We start from the raw sequence: 24,717 nt of genomic DNA, 5'->3' as shown, positions 1-24,717 counted from the left end.
CTTTGAGTTCCCATAACTTTATAACCATCATTTGTATACAGATCTCAATAATTCTATCTAGAGGTGACAGTATTCCTACAAGTTTCCCCTAACCTACTAGCTAAGGTATCACACCAATATGCAACCCAAAAGATTTCCACAATCTAACTGTGTGTGTGTGTGTGTGGGGGGGGGGGGCACTTACCTAGCCCTGGGCTCCTTGAAGATGTCCTGATGAATGTGCATCATAAGGTCACCTCCACAAGCATACTCCATCACAAAGCAAACGTGTTGCTGTATAAATACAGTAAATGTAATCGTATCACTCTTGAACTGGGCCAACAGTAGACCCAAACTCAGACAGTGTTAGAGAGATAGGCTATTTAAATGCACACTTTTTGGTATGAGAACACCTCTTAAACCTGACACTCAAAAATCAATACACTGTAATAATTATGACAATCCGTAAGTATCAAATTCTACTAGGACACACAGCCCCCGCTCTACACCCACACACTACCGTCACAAAGTGAGGCTCACAACCACCCACCCACACCCACACCACCCCCGTGAGACTCACATCAGTCTGAAAGCAAGAGTAGAGATTGACCAGGAAGGGATGGCGAATGGAGTTAACAGTTTCAAAGATCCTCTTCTCAGACATTAAACTGTCTACCTCATCCCTAGCAATAATGTCTCCCTTCTTGAGAACCTTAATGGCCACCAGGTCCTTGCTCTTCTTGTCCTCAGCCATCAGAACCTGTCAATGTGTGTGAGAGATATGAGAGTAAGTATACATAGAACTAAGAATACTGAGAATTGTATATAGAACTACACGTACAGTGATTAATCTGAATGCAGTTAGAGTTACTAAAATGTGTGGGTGATGTGTGTACATGTAGCTATACATGTAGCTATAATATTTATTGCATCATGTGTTTGCATTTGTGCACAGGGCGAGTGTTGCAACCGTTACTGGATACCAGGTCAAGAATGTGGCATGTTGTATTGCAAGTCACCAACAGTAACCATGCAAGTCAAACTATCACCAAGCCTACAATAGATCATCACCCCAACACCACTACATTAAAAGTGTACAATGTCATCCAACCTTTGTATGGATACAGTACTGTAACAGTCAGTCTAAAATGGAGTTAACAGTCTCAAAGATCCTCTTCTCAGACATTAAACTGTCTACCTCATCTCACCCCTCCTGAGCAAACCCTGTAACTACATTGTAATAACACAGGTGCAAATACATGCTATGGAGACTTTAGGGCCCATTAACCTGACTGGTGATCAGACTGGTGATCAAAGAGGTGGCCTGCTAACACAGGTCTAAACTCTAAACACATGCTATGGAGACTTCAGGGCCCATTAACCTGGTGATCAGTTTAACAGTACAAGTTCAGTGATGGCTATAATAACTTGTGATTGTACCTTTCCAAAGTGACCTCTCCCCAGCACGGCCATGTACTCGTAATCAATCAGGCCCTTCAGGTGGGGTACAACTGTCGCAGGGGGTGCTTCCTGGAATGACGAATTATTGCCATATATGGGTGCTAATTGTGACGCGTCGACGGAGCGACGATTGACCTTGGGATGTGTGGGTGGTGGGGGGTGTGAGATTGGTGGGAGGGGTGCCACACGTGACGGTGAGAGGGGGGTGGGTATCGGGTGAGGGGGCGGCACAGAGGGATGAGTCTGTATATACAGGAGAGGGGAGGGGAGAGGAAATGATATGAGTACACACAGTGACCAGGGCATAATGGTGTGTACAATATCTGTCTATAGAGCAAGCATACACGTAGCAATGAGAGCTACCTCGGTCAATTGTGTACAATGTACATGTACATGTAGTACAAAAATCTACATTGTAAGCGTACAATTGGCTAGAGTCTCAATCATCTAGCAGGTTCACAGTTCAAGCTGCTCACACACAACTATTTCCTATTCCCTGAACCAGACTCAGTGATGATATAATTACAGCTCAAAGTTGAGGGTAAACAAGTCCTCCCTCTATTATAAAGGTACATTGTAGGCCCACTGCCCACCAGTGGCTAATCTAATTAGGATATCCACTGAGTGTAGATGTTAATGTTCACTACAAGGAAAAGTGAAAATTATACTTCCTGTTCTAATGTCACTCAGTTGTCATTTTAATCTTAACTGTATGCTTGGCTACCGGCAACACTAAAAGTGCGATACTGGCCCGAGGCAGTGTGTGTGAGTGTGTGTGCGTACGTGTGTGTGCGTGTGTGTGTGTGTGTGTGTGTGTGTGTGTGTGTGTGTGTGGTCACCTGATGTGCTGGTGAGCGTGTGGGTGCTGGGAAGGATGGTCTCGGACCAGGGGGAGGGGACACTACCGTGTTGTGCTGCACATAAAAATACAAAAACATGTCATTGGAGGCACAGTACAGTACTCTGAACAAAACATGCATGTACATTGTAAGTGTACCAATTAAGTAACAAACCATATTCGTTAAAATTTCCCAAACAAGTATACACACACATGTACATGTACATACACATAGGTCCCAGTGTCTCCATATCCCAGTGGAGGCACTACTGTACCAAGTCATGATACAAGCACTAGATTGGTGGGCACATTATCCCCCACTTAGTCTCCAAATGACAGCTGAACACAGAGCCCAGGCCGGCTTTGAGGCAGTGGAGGAGTGGGTATTGATGAATAACTCAACAGCACACACTAGACATTCCTGACATTTGCCTCAAAAACAAGCTATATACTTCAAAAGCTCTGTAAATTAATACGCCTCGTTAAGTCAACACACAGAGGGGACAGGTGATAAAGGAATGAAGGATATTCGATACATCTACCATTGAGTATAGAAATTATATTGTATGCAATACACAATTATCCAGCAATGTCTGTACACCTGCCCTAAAGGCCAGTGTGTGTGCATACAAACATGCAGGATAAAGCTTTGTACGTGTATAAGCACACACACACACACACACACACACACACACACACACACACACACACACACACACACACACACACACACACACACACACACACACACACACACACACACACACACACACACACACACACACACACACACACACACACACACACACACACACACACACACACACACACACACACACACACACACACACACACACACACACACACACACACACACACACACACACACACACACACACACACACACACACACACACACACACACACACACACACACACACACACACACACACACACACACACACACACACACACACACACACACACACACACACACACACACACACACACACACACACACACACTAGACTTTTAGTTAGTGTCTTATATTGAATGAAGAGCACACAGACTCAGGAGTGCATGTAATGTAGGCTAGAAGAACACAGTTAGCATTATACTTACAATACTACCTAAAATCATACATATTAGAGAGGTTCCATATAATGTACACACACACACACACACACACACCATGCACACCTGTGGGGCCAGCTGGAACAGCAGAGGGCCTGGAGGCATCTGTACCAGTACTGGCCCCAAACCAAAGCCATCTGTTACATCCCCACCATTTACCTCTGTAGGCTTGGACGGATGGGTGGGGCTTGGGGTCCAATTATCAAACACCCTGCGTGGGGTACCAGGTCCTGTGCTGTCCTCGACACGCCCCTCGCTGCCTCCGATAAACTCTTGCGGAGGGGGGATGATTGGTTCGCTCGCTCCAGGGGGTGCCCCTATTATTAAGTCCTCGTCACTGATAGGGATGGGCGGAGGCAGTCCGTTCACGGGGGTGCTGTCTTGTATACTCCGCTTGCGTGCATTGGAGGGTGGAAAACACGATGGAGAAGTTGGAGTGATGGGGGACTTGGGGGTACTTCCCCCGGAGGTGTGTGGGGAGTGAGGGGGCGAGTCTGGCTTGGTATCAGATGTTGATATCACCATAGGGGAGGAGGTGGTTGAATCTGCCGTGTTGTTAGTTCTGGTTGAGCGCTGGAAGAGACGAGTCCACGTTACGATGTCAGTGTTGAGCTCTGTGTGACGGAGAACCTTGCCTCCTGTGTGCGTGTGTGTGGTGTGTGGTGTGTGTGGTGTGATGTGTGGGGGGAGGAGGTGGAGAAAATAACTTAAAGTCCCAAAAAGGATGTTTAATGTCAGTGCCTTTTACATGTACAGTGTGACATCACTCAGTAACCGTACTGTATGCATGCAACATGTGTACAGGTCACACTTACTCTGGAATATCCGTTTTCCTCTTTTCAACTTTGGTTGCCTCCGCTCTGTCCTGGGTATCTCATACGCCACCTCTACCAGTAGAATTCCCTGAGGTTCGAGGGGCAGACAATAAGTTGTGCCATTCGTATCAAAGAAATCCTCAAGTCGCAAATACAGCACGCCACTGAGTACAGTCAAATCTCCGTCCCTGCAGTGGACTATAATCTCTATCTCTCTGTTCTGATGCAGATCGATCTTGAGATCTTTGTCCCACGCTCGACTATTCCCGTAGGCCCACTTGGTCTGGTCCACCTCTTTATAGTCTAGGTACACTGACGCAGACACCTCACACACTGGGTGGAGAGGGAGATCGTAATTATGACATAATGTAATGTACATGTGATGTGCACACATAATGATGGTGTATATATAGAGTACAAAATAACCGTGCTCGTGCGTTGCGATATCAGCGTCACTAGTAATTGCAGCACATACATGTACAATCATTTGCTTATTACAAAAGCAGCACTTTTAGTTCACTCCTAAAGCCACCTAGGGGAAAGGCTGACAACGATACTCACTGAAATCGTCTGCAATATGGTCTAGACTGCGCTGCTTCTGGAGGTTCGAGGCGCTCTGCTTACTTCGACCATGTTTGCTCCCTCGTCTGTACCACGTGTTGTGGGACGCTCCACCAGAGCTCCCCAAAGCTCCGTCGTCCTCGGCAGCCTCGCGTTCACGTTCCAGCTCTCTCTGACGATGACTGGGGTTAGGGAGAGTCATGAAATTCCTCGCCGTGTTTCGGACCACATGACTGGTTGAGTTGGAACGAGGCGGAGTACAGGGCGGGTCCGATTCCGGTAAAGAACGAAGGGAAGCAAAATCGAGAAGCCCTTCAACACCGAGGAGCTTTAAATAGAAAGTTCCGGTGATGGGTTCAGGACGACGCATCATGGGTGGGTACGATTCGCCATTTTGTTCCCCAGTTTTGGCAAATTCGGGGAACTCTTCCAATCGGTTCGCTAACGAGAGTTTGAGGAGACGAAGTTTTTGGAAGGAGAAATCGATACTCTTTTGTGCCTGCAGAAGAGAGAAACCACAAATACATACATGTAACAAGGATAGCTTGTACATGTATATGACAAGGAAACTGCATAAGTTGATACACAAGTACGATACATGTGGAACGATTAAACAATTGCCTGCTCAGGCAATACCTAGCCAAGCAACTCTAATGGGATACTTGTACCGAGCCTTCACGTAGAAATGAAACGTCTGTACATGTATAATTACAGTAACATAATTATATATGCATGGTGTATGCAGTCAAGCTTTGGGTACCTCCAAATAAGTACAGTCATGCAAGCAGTGAACCATGGGATACATGCATGTACATGTACATGTACATGTACATGTAACACTACACTGTACATTACTAGCAGCTCAAGAATGGACACTTACAACATAGTTACATGTATACTACTATATATGCCATGCAAATAATACCATTGCCAAGCTCTTACCGACAGCATGCTTTTCTTGTCATTAGGGTTGGCCTTGATGATACTCCGAGCTCCTTGCATGAGTCTCGACTCTACGTCAATACGATATCTGAGTATATCCACCCTCGCCACAGGGGTCTGAGAGATAGGGCCCATGTTACCAGCTTTAGATTTGGACCCTTCCGATTCACTAGAATTCAACACAGTTTTGAGTTTGATAATGTTCATACGAAGTACTTCGATTTTAGTCCTCGAGTCACTAAGCACTTGTTGTGCATCGCTGAGTAGTTTGCGGTCGTGGTGACGACTTTTACGACCCGAGTAGACCTTGATCATTGACTCTGCTCCGGATTTGACACGTTGTTCGATGGCGAGTTGTTTTTCCATGCTCTCTAGATTTTGTATTTGTGAGTTCTTGCGGTAAGCAGGGGGAGAGCCGGGGGAGTCCCTGATCCTCACGTCTGTGGGGGGGTAAGATGAAGACAGATAGTGAACTTTATGTACATGTACATAATCAGAAAGATAGCGATGTTCAATATCATGTACGTACAGTATACATATACACTAACTTGAGTAGTTACTGTTTGCGCATACATGTACATGTGTACAGTATGACTGTTAATGTACATGTGTATGTGTACAGGAGCTGCTTACAGACAAATATAGATATTTGCCAGAATTAGGTTAAACACATAGCAACAGTGTATATAAATAATGTCCTCTAGAGAGAAAGTGTAATTATTCAATATCATGTCCTAGTGATGTGCCCAGACTTTTCGAGGTGGTGGCTATATTTTACAAACTTGTCTCTTTAGTAAACTAGGTTTAAGAGGTCGACATTTCTTTGTCTAGTGGTGGTTATACTGACCAGTGTGTGGGCACATCCCTGCATGTCATACATGTACACAACACACACACACACCTTCCAGATCGGGTGCCTGAGCCTGTAGTGCAGACAACTCATCGTGCAAAGTCTCCAAATTGTCATTGCACTTTTTGAGAAATTGACCAGCTGTCGCATAGGCCTTGGACTTTCTATCCACGGCAGCTTTCAACATCTTCTCAGCGCCATGTTTAATCTTAAGTTCCTTGTGAATCTCGAGCCTGATGCTCTCTTTGGAGGTCTCCAAGTCGAGAATATTGATGGGCTCGGTAGACATCTTTGCTCACTCCCACGCACAGGTTTGGGGAGGGGAGGGGCTGTGGAATTGAGCACGACAATTATTAAAGTTTGTGTAGGGGGGACATGTGATACTGTACACTTATATACCACAACATACAGATGAGATATGGATGCAATTACAGACTCCATACAGAACCACAAGTTCCATTTCCTTGCTCAATAAAAGTCCTGTGCATGCATGGTAACTAATTTGTGCTTCAAGAATGAGCAGTGTGCAGTAACAATGGTGCCAAGACCCAACATCATCTTTGGTTACAATTCCAACCACACACACAACAATTACACAGCTCAGTAGAGGTGCCAAAATGCCATGGTGATGGTTGAGGGCTCCCGAAAACGTAAAAAACAGGAGCACACACATGTACATGTACATATTATAGATGTACATGTATGTGCATCAGTTTGTGCATGTCTACAGTGAAAGTGGCTCTTGGGCAGATCAGCAGAGGCTGTACTAAAGAGGTGGCCTACTAATACAGGTTAAAACGCATCCTAGGGAGGCTTTGGAGCCTGGCTGTCTTACACAGAGAGGTGACCTGCCTATGGGGTGACCACAATGGACAAGTTTCCCTGTAATATATTCATAGACAGAGTTTTATACAATCATGACCGAGCAGTAACTAACAACCTGCATGCACACACAGTGACACTATACAGCATATAATGGGAGCATTGCTACTATAGACACAACTACTAGAATATCAGAATACCCAGTAAAGCGGAAACAGCTCTCGAGGAAAGTTACATAACACTACGGAATTGGTAACTCGAGCCCTGTAATTAAAGCCCACTAATGAGAGGTTATAAGGTCACAATTACTTTGACCAGGGTACACTCAAAACAACAGCTGGTGTATGTGTGTGCTGCTCAAGATGACACCCTAGGAAGAACGGTTTGGGAAATATTATGGTTAGGGAAATATTTGCTGCATAGGCCACACTGGATTCTACGCGTACACACACACACGCATTTATGTGGCCTCTCTGAAATTCTAATGGTCACCCTTGGGCAGACCAACAGTGGCTGCAATATAGAGGTGACCTAGCTGCTAGTACAGTTTGAAACACATGCTACTGTGTATGAAGGGCCAGGCTCAGCTGTAACTAGAGGATTTAACTAATTTGCAGCATGTACATGTACAGTAATATAGGTATTTCACACATTGTTCGTATAATACAAAGCCTTTAATGTGGTATTAAAACAACTATTATGACTCAGGTCCTAGACACAATGATGACTCATCTGTCAGGCCCCATGCAGACAAGGGGTAAGGGGGCTCATCTGTCAGGCCCCATGCAGACAAGGGGTAGGGGGCTCATCTGTCAGGCCCCATGCAGACAAGAGGTAAGGGGGCAACTGTACAGTTCAATGAAACAGGATAAACCTGCATGTACATGTACCTACACGTGCATGTGCATTGTGCAATAATACAGTACAGTATAATATTACACTAGAGTTTCCCCGGGAGGAAAGAACTTTAACCCAGCTATTCTTAATTCTCTCAAAACTTATCTACAAGTAGGGAGAAGATATCTGGGCTGACAACTATTGCAGTAGCAGTGTGAGGACTTAGGAGTGAGAGCAGTGGGCCCATCCTAGCAACCATATACCACAATTGATGAATAATAAATATGATAACTGCACTTGAATATCAACTTAAAACGAATCTCATGTCAGATTCATTGTCTCTGATTCAATGAATACCACCACAACTCCATATGACAAGAAATAGAGGCCTAACTAATCGTGAGGTTTGGCAACAAGTACTCAGCATTTCAAAAGATCTGCTCACATTGTATGCATGGTCAATGGTGTTTGGTATTAACACTTCTAGACAAAAATAACCACCCCTTAGGCCTAGACAGCAATTTTGTATCTAGCCCACTTGAAATTCTGGGGCAAATCCCTAGTTTTTATACAAAGTACAATACATGCACATTTGATGATGCACAGTGGTTGCTATGAAACCTGTTCCCTGCAGGCTGGCTGGGATATCCTCTGCATGCACTTACTGGAAATTGTATAATACACAAACATAATTAATGCGAAACAGATCATTTGTGTACACGGAAGAATGTCAGTTCAGTTTGGGAAGTCTTAGGAGGATAAGAGGGGAAGCGTGTGCCATACGCACACACTTGAGTGTCACAATACCTTCTAAAACCACTGAAATGTTACACAGCCCCAACAGTACACAGGAGCTGCATAGTGTCCAGTTATGGGTTTCCTGGGCATGCTAGGAATGTGGCCTCGAGGCTCTATATGCACACATTGTGGTCAAGATTGGCATGCATCATTGTTTACAATTCAGTGCAACTCTCCGCATGCCACCAACAAACTCTCTTGGGCAAAAATATGACACCTTTTTAGTGATCAAGCAATTGGACAATTTGTTTCACAAATCAATTTTTGTGAGGCTCTCTAAGCACACAAAGACAAGCCACTTAACAATACGCCAAATTTAAGCACGAGTTAAAAAGGTGTAAATCGGAATTTTCTACCACGCATACCACAACTAGCTAGTCACAGTTGGCATGCATGTAATGTACACGTCACTAGAAGAGTCATCTAATATCCCTACATAAGACAGAATATACAGGTTGTCTGCTTAAACTGATTAGTCACACACCCACACCACATCAGAGAGACACAATTCATCGCTACAAAGGTATTACAGATTCTACCCATGGTCTTAGAGCATTGTGGACAACTATTGAACAAGGTAACATCTTTAAACACAACTGTTCAAAGCCCTCCTCTTGGCAAAACCGTGCCACCAAACTAAGGGCTCTATAGAAGGAGAATACAATAGGAATAATGGTGGATGGTTGGAAACAACGTTAGATTACCGGAAACTAACTATCTGGCAAATCTGCTAATGGTCTTAAATCACAGACTCTTGTAGAAAGACTCACACTGTGTTCAGGTGTACACTATACTGAGTGGAGTGAAAATGGTCTTGCTGATTGAGTGTACACAGTTACAAAACTCCCGGAGGAGGAAACTTGCACAATCAAGGAAATGGTTCTTGGAAGTCAAGCACAAGATGCTCACTGAGGGCTACACTGAACACAGCACTAAAAACAAACAAACAAACAGACAGACTTCACCATTCACTACTCTGCAGCTACATCAGTAACACGCACTGTATCAATATAAAGTCAAGTTTCATAACGTGCACCAGACTACTACTTCGTCCAGATTAAGAATAAAAACCACCTTTTTCCTTGCCAGCAACACCCAGTAGAGATGCAGGTAGTACCTACATGTACATGTATGATGGGCACTAATAGACACACACCGTTTGTCTATATACCTACACTTGACAATGGACCGTGACCAAGAATGCAATGCTTCTAAAAACGATGATTATCCACGCCCAAAATAAGAAATCAACAAATTGCAGTATCTACCCTTACTCACACACCCAGAGCTTAATTCCAATCAGGACAGAACTAGACTGCCAACAGTGACCTTATTAGAATGACACAAAGTCCACACAATGCCATAAGCACACAAGCACAAGCACAGGCACAGTATACACTAACAACAATCTAGCTAGCGTATAAGGTTACTATATAAAGGGATATACGGACGTACGAAATAAAATTTCAGCCGTGTTGTGGTTGGTATCAATACACAGAGATACAAACCCATATTTAGTATCATTAAGTAACGTAACTAAGCAGATTGTTACGATCATAGTGACAGAAAAATACATCACTAAAGAGTACGTAGGTCCTAATGTGACTCACATCACACACCCAAACAAAACCCATAAAACAGACAACTCAGTAATGGACGGTCTATAGCAGACAGTCAACAGTGGTGGCTGGCTAGTCCAATTGCTAACAGTATTCATTGTCCACGGTATATACACCCCTCTAAGATCACAACTACTCACTGCATGTATACCAGCAAACAACAAAGCTTAAACCAAATTTACCGAACCATACACGATTATAATTGAGTATAATTTTGCAAAAATCTACTACATGTAGCTAGCTTGACCAGTGCAACCTCTCCTCAATGGAACATCATAACTATATTCCTATGCAGAATACTGACTAGAAAATCATAATCATAGATGCTGTGTCAGTATTCAAATGAAGGTGCAAGGCGTTATACAAGAACTGCTTTTGTAGTGATGCTCAAATGAAATGACAACCAGCTTGCTGAACACACATTCAACATATGGGTAAAGTACACACTGTACACTGTGCAGACCACTATACAGCAGGCCTCTATCAACACAGAGCTGGGTTCATAATAGGACATCAGTCGCTATGGTACTCATTATGTAGGTGAGAATGATGACTCACCTAAAATGAAGTGGTTGTACAATGTATTATGATGATCTGTTGCTGTAAAACCACTTGACACTAGGATTCTCACTCGTGAAGGGCCCACTATCTTGGAGGCTTGACCTTGAATTGCTTGCTAACTATAGATGCTAGAACTGGGCCGCTTCTTGAGCCTGGACACGGCAGACTTTGTTTGTACTCTAAAAAAATCTGCCTTAGATCTTATGGGCAGGGCCACTTAGTTAATTGCTGCTCCAATTAAGAGAATTTATTTTAATTTACGTATGATGCTTCAAACACAAAACGCCCTCGAAATAAATGCGGCTATTAATAAGAGCTAGATAATGTGAAATTGTTATGATGATGAGTTGACTTAATTGTCCAGCTTTGTCTTCTTGCTTTCTGGAGGATCACCATCTTTAGCATCGCTTACAGCTGGAGACACTGCTTTCGTCTTAGGCATTGGGGAGAACCAATTCAGTAGAGTATTTTGTTGCTTGGAGACTCGCTTGCTATATATAGAACGAGATCGAGAGAGAGTTTATAGTAAGCATGCATGCAATCAACTACATAATTATGGAGTGTCATGCTGACTTGAATCTAATTTTGACACAAATAATAAGCTCCAAAGTGTATGCATGCACAACCATTAATTTTATTTTGTGCTTGTATACAATGTACATCAGTAAACTATTCACCGTGGATCAATCCTCTGCACACACTCACTGGTCTTGTGCCTAACATTATTCACTACCGTAGAGACAGGGTACCATGCCAGTACTGAGGTGGGTTGCAGCATTGGGGCCAGCTCTTCAGTGGAGAGAGAAGGATCCAACCATTTCTCTATAGCTGCCTCGTCAGTCAGCATGGCTGGCATTCGATGGTGGATGTGGGCAAAGTCAGGGTGTGCGTCCAGTGTGATGATGGTATATGTAAACAGAGGCTCCTCCTGTGGGGACGTGCCAGAAATACTATACTTTGAAATTGGCAGTACTTGTTAGATGCTTCAGTATAGGATCTTCACATTGTGCTTTGCTCAATTTTAATTTAGTACACTAGTTCTCTGTATAAGCTACAGCTTCAATTCATCAGTCTATACTCTCACATTATAAATTCATTAGCGAACTATCAGGGTGTCATACAGTAGAGGGGGGAAATGAGAAAAGTAACCAGAAAATTTTGCTAAAAAAAAGGTCAACTGTTTCAATACCCAGCTATGGACACTCAGTCATACAACTAGTACTTGAAAGGGGGGGGGGGGATTGGAGCTAGGGGGGATATCCCCCCTTTCTCCCCCCCCCTGTATGACACATGACTATTGAAAACGTTAAGCGTACAGGTTTCTACCGTGAAACAAATTGAAACGAACGTTCACTGTTAATCCGTACTCACTACCAATGCTCCCCCATCACAAGCGAACGTACAGTTTCCTCTCTCGTCCACACGTCAAACAGTCCTGCCATTGCGAGCATCCTCCCCCCGACAACATCACTAAAACCATCGATGACCTCCTGTGTCTCCTCATCATTTGTCTGGCTGGTGAGCTCCTTCATCTCAGGGGAGGGACTGGTGTCAGCAAGGTGTATCAAGTAGGGCTGCTTGTGTGGTGACTTTTTGTTCCACTCATAAAACCTGAGAGGAGAAAAATAACTTAATGTGTAAAACTTAAGTCTGAGGAAGGAATGAGTATATACACATAAGAACTAAGAATTTGAAGCAGCCCGCTAAATTGATAATCGACCTGTTAAGGTTCCACGTATTAACAATAAAGATAGGAAGCAAGGCTATCATACTGTAGTACATTCATTAAACAGCTCATATAGGAGAATCAGCAATCGCAAAAAATATATACAATTACTGTAGTGTGTACTCACCCATCAGCCAGGACTACACAGCGCTGTTTCTTTTGCACAGCAGTTCTGAAGGACGGCTTCTCCAGCATGCCCTCATGGCGACAGTTGTTAAGGAGGGTGGAGAATTTTCCAGGTTCGCCTTTGTACCAGCTGGGCACTAGACCCCACTTCATTACTTGTAGCACTCGTCTGGTAGCCGGTCCTTCAGATGCAGAGAGGAGTCTGGTGACATGGGCGTGCTGACTGGACAGTAGCACGGGACTGGAGACAAGAACAGTATAGTTAACATACCACACAAAGTTATCAGTGTGGAGCCATGCATCTATGGGTAGCAAAGTGAAAACAGGGCCCTATATATTATATACGCATGATATTTGTAAAGAGCATCAAATTAAACTGAAATATTTCCATAATACGACATCTGCAAAAATTCCCAGTGATTAGTTGCATAATTAAGAGGCTAAGTTTTTAGGAGACTGACCATTGTGATCAAGATGTCACTGTGCATGCGCTTCGCAATTTTTGTAAGATGAAATTATTGTCATTGAAGCTCAACTTTGAAGATTTGAAAGAGTAGAGTGTTGTTCTTTAAGTACTTGGGCTCCAGTTGAGAGTGAGCAATGAACTCAGCTTTTCCCCATCCCCACCCGTTTGTATCTCCTTCCATCACTCTGCTACAGTCATTGTCTCCAACAGTATCATCATAGACAATTGAGTCAGTTTTATGATTTTTATGTCCGTCTTGATCAAGTAGCTGTATCGAGATGATGCCACGGAATGGCCATTTTAGCAAATTATCAAACTCCCCTTTCATAAAGTTCACGTATATAGAGACGTGCGTTCCTGTACCACTGTCATCGCCATTAGCAGCCACTCTCATACATATCTTGTATCCCCGGTGATGGGTGTAAACTGGAGGGGAGTACCAGTTATCATCAGCATGTTTATGCTGGTAGAAGTCCATCATTACCAGTACAGGGAGACTCAGTTTAACATGTCTAGTGCACACAAGAGGTAAGGAAGCTTTAAAAGTTTGTCGCAACGGTTCCAACTCAAAAACATTCGTCTTAAGATGACTATTTTCAGCAACCAGCCGAATACAATCAACATTGAGTTTTGAAATTTCAATTTGCTGTTCAGTACTTTTGGCATTGAGTGATTCGTTTTCTTGCCCTAACGTGGTGACCTGCGCCTGTAGAGCAGCAAAATTGGTCTCATGTGATAAAAGATTTTGTTCCAGGTTGGTGTTTTTGCTTCTTAGTTCATCATTATCAGTGATTAGACTTGCAATTTGAGCTTGTTGCTTGACATGACTGGTGGCTAAAAGGGACATATGTGTGAGGAGGCTCTCTCTCAAGTGTTCTGGCATTTCTCTACGAATAAGTTTCACAGCACAACCCATTTGGTGGAAATGACAGTTAATAAATGCCAATGGGCACTCAACAGCAACATGGTTGTCTAGGTTTTGACGTTGGGGATGTGAACCACACTCATTAGGGCAGGGGACAAGGAAACTTCCACACACAGGCCAATGGCATTCAGCTACATCAATAAAAGTAGAATCAAAGTCATGGCAATGTTCACAACTGAAAGGACGCTTGGAGCAAAGCTCTGTCTGGTGGATTTGAATGTACCGCCGCTGTAACTTTGCTCCACAGTTATGGATACAAACAACCTTAACAAAGTCACACGATATTTTTTCTTTCTCTAGTCGTGGATTCGTGTTGAGGTGCTCATCAAGCTGTCCCAGTTCCCCCGTCCACTCACACCCGTCTTTTCGATAGCTACAATAAACACTCTGGCCATAGACAAATTGCTTATGTCCTATGTCAGGATATTCAAAAAATTCCTCTTTCTTACATGTTGGACACGCTTTGTCGGTATCCTTGACTCGCTGGATACATAATTGACAGAATCTTTTGCCACAGCATGTGACCTGATGGGGCTCACGAATGACATGGAGACAGACTGGACACTCTGACTGGACCAATGGAGGCTTCACAAACTCACAATCAAATCCTACCACTAATAAACTCGGTGTAGCCATTGTTATATAGGATCGAGAGCAGGTTCAAATGAGCTTGGTACTCTAATGACATAGGCGTGTCAACTTTGAGACATATATAGTCGTCATGAATATATTAGCGATGAAATAAATTTTGATAACGTGGCATTCTAAGCCGCGGGTAATCAAACTGTCATACACACAACGTACATCATACAACAATCGTTATGAAATACACCCCTCAGTGCACTACATCCCTCCATGCACATAACCTGTATAATAACAGTTTGTGTAAGTATATTTATCATTAGTATGATATTCACGTGTTTGATTGTGGGCTGATGTTGTAAGAGGGATAATAAGTCTGTCCAGAGTCCAGCCACTGCGGCTTAGTGGGCTTCAGCTTGCCCTGGCCTCGAGGACGGTACGCACAAGCACACTGCACACCATCACGATTCCTGGAACTAGTGTGTGTGGTACAGAAGAACAAAAACACTGTATTAGCTGTAAAATTAATAGGTCGTAATGCAAGTGTACAAGTGCAAGACTAAAGCATGGAGACAGTTTAACACAGCAGTGAGCTCTTCACACATTATAAAGTGCTTCATTAGTTTAATACCAGGCTGTCCTTCCACACATTGTGATGATGGAGGTCTCAGGTTTCCTCTTGGGGATTTGTGGACAAGGAAACTCCCCACCTCTTGTTTAGTGCCATGTGGGTGGTTTTGTGCGCATGCTCAGGCAGCTCCACCCCCCAAAATAGACACAAACCTGTGCAAGACAATGAGCTGGGCCCCGGCGAGTTTAGTGTTCTCTGTTGCTTTCCTCTGCTACCTGAGCTCACTGGACTGTGGATTTGTGTTTGATGACCATCGTGGAATACTCAAAAATGATGATTTGGCCTCAGAAAAGACATCACTCTTTGAGGTTTTCCAACATGATTTTTGGGGTGGACCCATGTCAAGAAAAGAGAGTCACAAATCATACCGTCCTCTCACTGTACTGTCCTATAGATATTTGAACTATTATTTCTACCAGCTGGAGCCCTACAGCTATCACCTAGTGAATGTTGTACTGCACTGCACTGCTTCTGTACTGTTTCTCATAGTCTGTCAAAACTTTCTCACTGATCATACGACAAAACAACAGAAGTCGATTTTTGAATCATTCAAGGCAAACATGTGGCCTACAATAGCTGCATTACTATTTGCTGTACATAGCGTTCACACTGAAGCAGTAAGTCGAACATGTAATGTGATTGAGTCAATCTAACTAGCATATAAAAGTAAATTCTCCCTATCTGAAAGTTGTCATTCTTCCTTGCAGGTAGCCAGTATTGTTGGTCGAGCAGAAGTTCTCTCTTGTATATTCTTTCTCCTATCACTACTATCCTATTTGAAAGCTATAACAAACATTAAGTATAGCTCACACTCACCTTTGCAGCAGACAAGATGGATATGGGTGGTGGTATGTGTCTTCTTTGGTGCTTGCTCTTTGCTAAGCAAGGAGCAGGGTGTAATTGTACTAGGAGTGTGTGCAGGCTATGACGTCTTCCTAAACTGGGAGGTACTTTTGAGAGTGCTAACTGAATTTTGTAGGAGTAAACGAAAGAGGAAGATCAGTGGAGAGCAAGTGGTTGTGAATGAGATGATACTGCTGACAGAAAGTGCGGAGAATAAAGAGGTTGCTTCTAATACTAACATTTTGAACGGAGAATCTACTCCAAAGATAGTAAAATTTAACTCTAGCAGTAATGGAAAACACAAGAGAGCCAGTACTAATGAATCAAGTGACTCTCCTCCGATAGGAACTATTGTAGGAAGAATTGGTATAAAAGCTTTCATTGACTTTGTCACAACATTTTTTTATGACCTTTTTTCGTACAGGTACCCTAGTGACAGCTGGTCTTCTGCTCTTATGGTTTAGACTCGCCATGAACTATGACTCAGAGCCAATCTTTAAACCCAATGAACTCAGAGCTGCTTATCATGACAACAGATCAGTGAGGTTAGTCATCTGTACATATTCCACCCACTTAGATTTACCACTAAAATTCACATTTTGGGGGTGTAAAATGTTCCAACCCTCATCCAATCACCATTGATTGTGACTCTTACCAACAGGGCACTCAGTTTGAGTAACATATACGCCATCAATGCATGGCTTCTCCTCTCTCCCTCTTCTCTGTGCTGTGATTGGTCGTTGGGCTCTGTTCCCTTGGTAACAAGTGTTACCGATACCAGTAACATCTGGTCTCTTCTCCTCTACACCAGTTTACTAGCGCTGATCATTCATACATTGAGATCAAAAAGAGACAGAATACTTGTTGGTATGGGACTTATGCTCTTGTTGCTACCGTTTCTTCCAGCAACTGGCCTCGTATTCAGAGTGGGGTTTGTAGTGGCAGAGAGGTTAGTTGCTAACTATTCTCTATGCACTATAGTTCATTGCACATGAATTGTGTGCAAGATAAAATTAAAAAAGCTCGTTAATTCAAAAAGCTCGTTAATTTGATTGCGAATTTGAAGTCAGATGTTGGTTAACTTAAATCCTTGCTATATGCAGAGTACTGTACATGCCTAGTCTTGGGTCATGTTTCCTGGTCACAGTTGGAGCAAAAAAACTATCAAACAAAGCTCACAAGGTGAGTGCAAATCGAGATTAGATAATTATTTGTTTACAATTCCCAATTTATAGATGCAACAATATCTGGTGTACTTTTCTCTAATTGGTCTACTAGTGGCAACAGGAGTGAAGACATATGAGAGAAATAAGGTATGCAAAGTAGGTAGATGAAGACATTTAAGTCAATACTGTATAGAGAGTATATAATTATTGTGATATTGAGCACCCACGCATTTTGTTTGATACCTTTTATGGCTTGTTGTTACAAATCCGAAATTAGCCAAGAAATGTTTCTGTTTTGAAAATTATGACACCTATATATATTATAGGATTGGGAGACTGATTTCAAGTTGTTTGAGTCTGGAGTGAGAATCATCCCCTCTAATGTGAAGCTGAGGAGCAACTATGGGCTTGAGTTGAAAGAGAGGGGCAGAGTAGAGGAAGCGAGAAGACAATATGAGGTATATATAATTGTAGGGAATGAATCGATTCTTTCACGTATTGCATGTGCAGCCTTAAAAAAGTTAATATCATTGGTAACGCATATCATGTTAGTGCAAATTTAAGTGCCACTCATACTGTATGCAGTTAGCATTTTTGTGGTACGAATTTTGCATAGCTCAAAAATGGTGATTATACATGACGATACTATCGATTGTAACTCGTGTGTGCAAATAATATTGCCTTTGTAGGCTGCCATGGCGTTTGATCCTGATTATGGGGAAGTGTACTTTAACTATGGTAACTTGCTCTCTGACGAAAGGAAGTTTGGGGAAGCTGCAAAAAGGTATCTAAGACTAAAAAACTGGCATGCACACAATCTATTTAATTGCTACACTTATTTCATTGCTGCAGTTATGAAAAAGCGATTATGTACCCTCAAATGTATGCCAAGACCCTGAACAATTTAGCCACCATGTACTTCAGGCTAGGTGAGGGTGTAACTTATAATTATTACTATTGCAATATATCATTTGGAACTTTTTTTTAATCGGTATATAGGGAGACATAAAGAGGCAGAGGACAAGTACTTGGAATCCGTGCAAGTGACACCTGATCAAGCATCCACTTACAACAATCTAGGTACATAATTATATACAAATGATGCTGCTTCATAATACCAAATTGCAAGCCATGGTTATGGAGCTCAAATGCTACATCCTACGATGTACCTTCCTTGTAATTACGTGCACTGCATGTACTCTTAACCCATTACAGCTAGTCTTTATGGAGAATTAAAGCGGTACAAGGAATCTGAGAAGATGTTTCAGAAAGCTCTGAAACTCAGTCCCAATTACGTTGAGGCAATTTTCAATTTAGGTGAGTATAGGCTCAACAGTTACTAACTTGTCTAGTTTGCATGGACTGTTAAAATGGAATGTGCATATGGTGAATGTTTCAAACAAGCATACCATCTTTGGTCTGTATATATACTGCTCTGATCCTCAAACACTTCTGTCCTAACCCTGCAGGCACCCTGTATGTCCAGATGGGTCGGTGGGACGATGGCGAGAAGGAACTAAGACGTGCCTTGGAGCTGAACCCCCATCACCATGGAGCTATGAACAATCTCAAAGTGGCACAGCACTATAAAATGAAACAGAACAGATAAAATTTGCCAGCAAAAGCTGTTTTTTTCATGACCCAATGAAATTCTAACCTGTAAATAATATACAATCTGTGTTAATATTCATAATTATATATATAGTCACCTAGCAACTCAGTGTTAGGTAAACAACAACAAAAGTATAGCAATACAAACAAATTGAGACATTGAATGAAATGCATTCAAATGTATACTCTGAAAGTGTTGTAGAAATTCAATTTCTAAATGACTTTGATGAAAAGTTTCCAAACTTTCAAGAAGCGGTCAGTGAAGAAAGAAAGCCAAAAGAGAAGGTGTGACAGAGGTTATGCACATTAATGCTGTCTGTTATACGGTAGCATGTATACCATTTCTACTGGCCGGCTGTACCCTCGGCTTCCCATCTGGTGCTCTATTGGATCTCACTGATCTAGAGGAGAGGACGGATTTTAAGTTAACCAGGCAGCAAGCTGATTTGTTTGGGGTGGGTTGAATGAAGTACAGGAATATGATGTGTGCATGTTTTTAGAATTAATTAGCGGTATCTATCAAGACTATAGAAAAGAGTGTTGAACTACTGATAGCTCTACACAAAACTATGCACAAAGTTAACGTGACATGTTGTCAATTGCACGTGAGCTACTTGTAACTGACGTTTGCACAAGCTTGTGCATCCGTTACGCAATGCACAGAATTGGGTAAGGAGTCTCACTGCAAGTAAAAGAGGATCTCTACTTGACCATAATTATTTGTCTCTAGATAACTTTTGTGAAGAGTTGTCCCTATAATCAGTCATTCTCGTTCAGCAGCTGAATGCGAATGACTATACCGTATAACGGATATAATTTTCGTGGGGTAATATTTGTTATTTTCATGGGCAAGCTGACCTCCACGAAAACATAAGTGTGTTTTACCGGAACGCATGCAATGCAGTGCAGGCAATGAAATTTTTACTCACGAAAATCTCCGTTTTTGAGTTGAACGAATTTTTTACCCCACGAAAATTATCCGCTATATGCGGTAGTAATTATGATGCCATTGTTCGCAAACAATTACCACACCCCTAAAAACGATGCTTAACATTTACCTATAGTAATGTGTATACTAACTTTGTGCACAGTTTTTGTGTAGACCTATAATTATATTGGTACTTCTCTTCTTATCTACTGAGTATCTAGCTTGCTATTAGAAACGAAAAGCACCCTCATGGTAAAGAAAGGAGATCCAGCGCCACTATCATTTTTCACATACACTTCCGTTAGCTGCGAAACCGCAATGCTACTATGCTGCGGTTTAGCTTGATTTAATTCTCTTGATTTGACACTATAGCTATAGTAGCTTCGGATCCTCTTTCAATAGGGGAATTTCATAACCATTAATTTATCATGACTGGTGTGTACGTTGCATCTCTGCATGTGTATATATACTTAATTGAAGCAATTAAATACTTATTCAGAAGCAATGCATACAGTGTGATCATATAATTTTCGAATAACATAATTATTAACATCCTAGGCACTGGGTTCCATTGGTGCCATGATTGGAGGACCCATAGCTGAATGGATATCGGACAGAATGGGACGAAAGCCAGCCTTGATGTTGGTCGGTATTCCCTACCTTATTGGCTACTTGATGATCACCTATGCTCGATTTGTCAGTAATTCAGTGCAGTTCAAAGTAGTTCTCCTTATAGGACGGTTTCTTAGTGGAGTGGGGATTGAATGGGCCTCACTAGCAGCTATAGTGAGTGAGGCAATTAAGCTTAACGCTAGCCTATTACAAACCATATAATAAATTATATATATAAGGTAATTTACATTAGCCTTAATTACAAGCTTTAGCTTTAGCTTGTAATCCGCATATCTATAGGTGGAGTGCTTTTTTGCTGCTGCATAGATTTTTATCATGCATGCAGTCACTATAGTTATAAGCTATAATAATTATATGGAGATGGAGCCGTGTTGTAGCTAAAGCCATCGACATGGACTGTATGCTTGATGTGAATGCATGCAGATGGTATAGAAGAGGTTTCGTTATAACAAGTATGTTTGATATGCATGTCGCATGCATGGTAAGGAAGTTATATCCTATTAGAGATCTTATACGTATAGGCCTACTATTAATAATCATCATTTATGTCCCCAGGTGTATGTTCTCAAGATATCGCCAACCAAACTGAGAGGAAGGATGAGGTCAGCAGTGTCATTGTGTACGGTCTTAGTGCAATCGATAACTTTGCTTACTACGACTCATCGCTAGTACTGATTGGATTCGTGACACTCTTCACAATATCTATGCCGTTTGTCACTGAAACACCAAGATGGCTAATCGCCCATGGGCAAAAGAAACAAGCCATTGCTGCTCTCAAATTCTTACGTGGACCAAAATATGAGTTTGTTAGTGAGCTTGACACAATAACAGTGAATATTAAGTCAACTCCACGTTTGAAACCTAAGCAGTTACTTAATTCCATCACAACATATTCAGCATTGATTTTCAAGAATACTGGTGTTCCGTTGTTCAGACAAGCAGCACTGTACGGAACTGGATGTACACGACTACTATTGAATATCATTGCTTTATTCCTCACGGATCTTAAGTTTGGTAGGAAGATTCTATTGATGGTTGTTTTCTCGTAAGTCTGCGAGTCTATATTACATTTTGATGCAAGTTTCGCCCAATTTTATAAAAGAGAACCCAAACTCCAAGACTCTCAAGGTTTTTTTTACACACCTCTAAGTGCACAAGAACAGCACAAGAACACAAGAACTCAAGATCATTACCGCTCGTCTAAACCCGTCAGCTCAACAAATCTAACAGCTGTCTACACCCAAATTGAAAAAACTGTCAACATCATGAAACTCACACTCTTCTATCTCTCCATCCTAGTGTCGCTATTGTCTCGTCTCAGCCCCTCCCCCCTTGAAGACCCATCTCAAGCATCAGTCACAGGGGAGGCCCCCCACTCAATTAGATTCGCTCCACCAAGGATACATCTCAATGCTGGTGAACTCCTCCATCCATCGATTGTGTCTATCACACTCCTACTCAATTCTGTCACCCCTCTCCTCATCTGACCGCTCATGCATCCTGCTAACTCTCACTAATGTAGTCCCCCCCCCCCTCTACTAAAACCCCTAAAAGAAAAATGTGGCTTTACCAAAGAGCTGACTTCAAATCAGTGAATGACAGTCTAACCAACTTTTCTCTAGATGAATCTTCACCAATCGACTCGGCCTAGAATGACTGGCATACACATTTTATGTCTGTTATGTCTGACTCCATCACCTCAAGACTTGTAAAGCGTACAAACAACCTCCCCTATACCTCACATCTGAAGTGCTAAAGCTCATTCGTAAGAAACACCAAACCTTCAAGAAAGCCAGTCACCTTGCAACCGACAAAGCTTGATCCAAGTACAAAATTATCCGAAACCACACCACTGCAGCACTCAAAGCTGCTCGCTCCTGCTTCCTATATAGACTCTCTCACATCCAAACTAAAATCCCCCAGGACTTCTGGAAGTCGTTTCACAAACTCTCTCCAAAAAGAAGTCGAATCCCAGTTGATCTCACTTTTGGCACAGATTCCGAATCCACCTCTCTAGGCAAAGCAAATCTTCTAAACCGCATTTAGTTGTCCATTACTAAGTCTATCTTCATGCATGGATGCCTGACTATATAATATTCTGTGTGCATACATGCTGTGCTACATACAATGTCATCACAAAATTAATCCAGCAGTGTACATGTATAGCTAGATCTAGATTTGTCAGGTTTCAATATGATTTCTGCATCTCCACTTTCATTCATGAACGTCTCTCTTGGCTCTTGGCTCTCCCTGCGCAGAGAATCAGTCAGCAGTGGAAAAACTTAGGACTGGGAGCTTCAGTTATCCGATCACTCACGTAGTTACTGTTATTATTGTGTATCCATGCAGTAGATTCCGTATACTATAGGGAATTCCGGATACTCTGTCCGTATCATCCGTTGCAATGAGTTTCAGGACTTTTGGTAGTGGGCGGAAGTGTTTCACATCCACAGAGTGTACAGTATGTTATAGTTATAACACTTATGACTATGGGGTGTTATCTGTGTCAAAATGACTATGACAATGTACACACACGTGCATTCATATGCAATTTACAATAATTATGCATGTCAACATGCATATATGCACGTTACAATATGCATGCAACATGCATAATTATGCACCTTACAATATGCATGCAACATAAAAGTATACATGTCAACATAATATACAACATGCGTATACACGTTGACATGCATATACACGTTAAAACATGCATGCCAACATGTATACACACGTTATACAATTATCAAGTCAATATACGTAATAATTATAATTTATGGCATGTGCATGTAATTATCTTACACATTACGTACACACATCACAATAATTATGCATGTATCCGGATATTGAGAGTAATTACACTGTGACAGTAATTTTGTAGGCGGAAAGGGTGGAGTCTAGATTATTGTGGTCATTGGGTCAAAGTGCAAGTGCTCATTATATAGAATAGGACTAGCACAATATAATTTATACATTGCAGCTAGCTAGCTACCGTAAAACCTCTATTTAAGGCGACCCTCTAAATATGCGAGACTTGGACATTTCGCCCATAATTATAGCACCATATAATTACATTAAAACTCTACTTTCGCAAAACGTAATTATTTTAAAAGTATCGCCTTAAATCGAGGTCTTACGGTATAGCTAGATAATTATAGTTAAGTTAATTATCTTAAAAGATTGTTGGCACAATCTTGTCAGCCATTTATATCATAGCTAGCTAGCTAGCTCAGAGTTGATACCAGAGAGTTGATACACTATCTTTCTCGCCTCCAGATTTGGAAAGCAGCCCACGAGGGCAGATTATTTAGAAGCCCACTCTCTACGTGTCGGTACACGTCGTGGAGTGGGCTTATATTTTTACCGCGCATGCACAATCAAGATGTCACATCTATATACTGCACTGGTGGTAAAAATTATTGCGGCGTCTTTTCCAGCTCAAATTGGAGGATCATCCATTTAAAAAGGGATCAAACCTTGTAAAATTTTGTAGTAAAAAGTCTTTGTTTCTTTAGTTTTACAAACTGGCAAGATAATCTAACTCTAAATAAAGCACAACATCAGTGTAACACCATGAGAGGTCATGAGGCACTAAAGGAAGACCATAACAGACTTTTCTGCTTTTCGCGGGCATTCTGGCAGGAAAACAGGCGAGTCACAGATGGTTTCATTACAAAACTGCAGAAACGCATGTAAAATGATCACGTGAACCACTTCCGTTGCCAATCCTTCCCTCCTATATCTTTGAATTAACACAACGGCAAATAGAGACCTAGTAGCTAAGGTTAAGTGCTTCGCGACTCCTCTTCTGGCTTGAGCTGCACCGCGCCTGCCTTACCCTAGCCTCGAGACCAGCCGTT

At 42.1% G+C, this 24,717-nt stretch overlaps 4 protein-coding genes across 8 annotated transcripts; 2 read left to right on the top strand and 2 right to left on the bottom strand.

Moving 5' to 3' along the window:
* Window positions 1–184: 184 nt before the first annotated feature.
* LOC135342316 (serine/threonine-protein kinase N-like) lies at window positions 185–11,434 on the bottom strand (the record flags this gene model as incomplete). 3 transcript variants are annotated; one of them, XM_064539019.1, is given in 11 exon segments in its annotated part: window positions 185–273; window positions 560–739; window positions 1,420–1,509; window positions 1,576–1,683; window positions 2,280–2,354; window positions 3,479–4,050; window positions 4,228–4,560; window positions 4,789–5,287; window positions 5,731–6,170; window positions 6,632–6,909; window positions 11,215–11,434. In XM_064539019.1, coding segments are annotated over 10 exon segments (2,624 nt in total), but the record flags the coding sequence as incomplete, so codon positions are not given.
* Window positions 11,435–11,500: 66 nt separating this feature from the next.
* Window positions 11,501–15,785, bottom strand: LOC135342323 (abasic site processing protein HMCES-like). Of its 3 annotated transcripts, XM_064539028.1 has the most exons (6): window positions 15,674–15,785; window positions 15,378–15,518; window positions 13,071–13,310; window positions 12,621–12,828; window positions 11,895–12,145; window positions 11,501–11,708 (listed from the first exon to the last, which is right to left on the bottom strand). In XM_064539028.1, the coding sequence occupies exons 1-6, from the start codon at window positions 15,691–15,693 to the stop codon at window positions 11,570–11,572; spliced, it is 999 nt and encodes a 332-aa protein (XP_064395098.1). In that variant the 5' UTR covers window positions 15,694–15,785; the 3' UTR covers window positions 11,501–11,569. The 3 variants fall into 3 exon arrangements, 2 of the variants coding, with proteins under 2 accessions (XP_064395098.1, XP_064395099.1); XM_064539029.1 differs by lacking the exons at window positions 15,378–15,518; window positions 15,674–15,785 and adding an exon at window positions 13,531–13,672; XR_010396828.1 differs by lacking the exons at window positions 11,501–11,708; window positions 11,895–12,145; window positions 12,621–12,828; window positions 15,378–15,518; window positions 15,674–15,785 and adding an exon at window positions 13,531–15,285 and having other exon boundaries at window positions 13,169–13,310.
* Window positions 15,786–15,791: 6 nt separating this feature from the next.
* On the top strand, window positions 15,792–19,394 carry LOC135342318 (protein O-mannosyl-transferase TMTC3-like). The gene is made up of 12 exons (XM_064539023.1): window positions 15,792–16,290; window positions 16,381–16,882; window positions 16,941–17,061; window positions 17,178–17,465; window positions 17,620–17,698; window positions 17,752–17,829; window positions 18,009–18,140; window positions 18,372–18,466; window positions 18,535–18,611; window positions 18,682–18,762; window positions 18,898–18,999; window positions 19,152–19,394. Exons 1-12 carry the CDS (start codon window positions 15,838–15,840, stop codon window positions 19,289–19,291), a joined length of 2,148 nt encoding a protein of 715 aa, XP_064395093.1. The 5' UTR covers window positions 15,792–15,837; the 3' UTR covers window positions 19,292–19,394.
* LOC135342496 (facilitated trehalose transporter Tret1-2 homolog) lies at window positions 19,392–23,341 on the top strand. The gene is made up of 3 exons (XM_064539225.1): window positions 19,392–19,748; window positions 20,780–21,011; window positions 21,410–23,341. The coding sequence occupies exons 1-3, from the start codon at window positions 19,593–19,595 to the stop codon at window positions 21,901–21,903; spliced, it is 882 nt and encodes a 293-aa protein (XP_064395295.1). The 5' UTR covers window positions 19,392–19,592; the 3' UTR covers window positions 21,904–23,341.
* Window positions 23,342–24,717: the final 1,376 nt, after the last annotated feature.

Source organism: Halichondria panicea, chromosome 10 (assembly GCF_963675165.1).
Source record: "Halichondria panicea chromosome 10, odHalPani1.1, whole genome shotgun sequence".
NCBI classification, from domain to species: Eukaryota; Metazoa; Porifera; class Demospongiae; order Suberitida; family Halichondriidae; genus Halichondria; species Halichondria panicea.
Note: the sequence above shows the minus strand (reverse complement) of the source record. Positions and strands in the feature narration are given on the sequence as shown.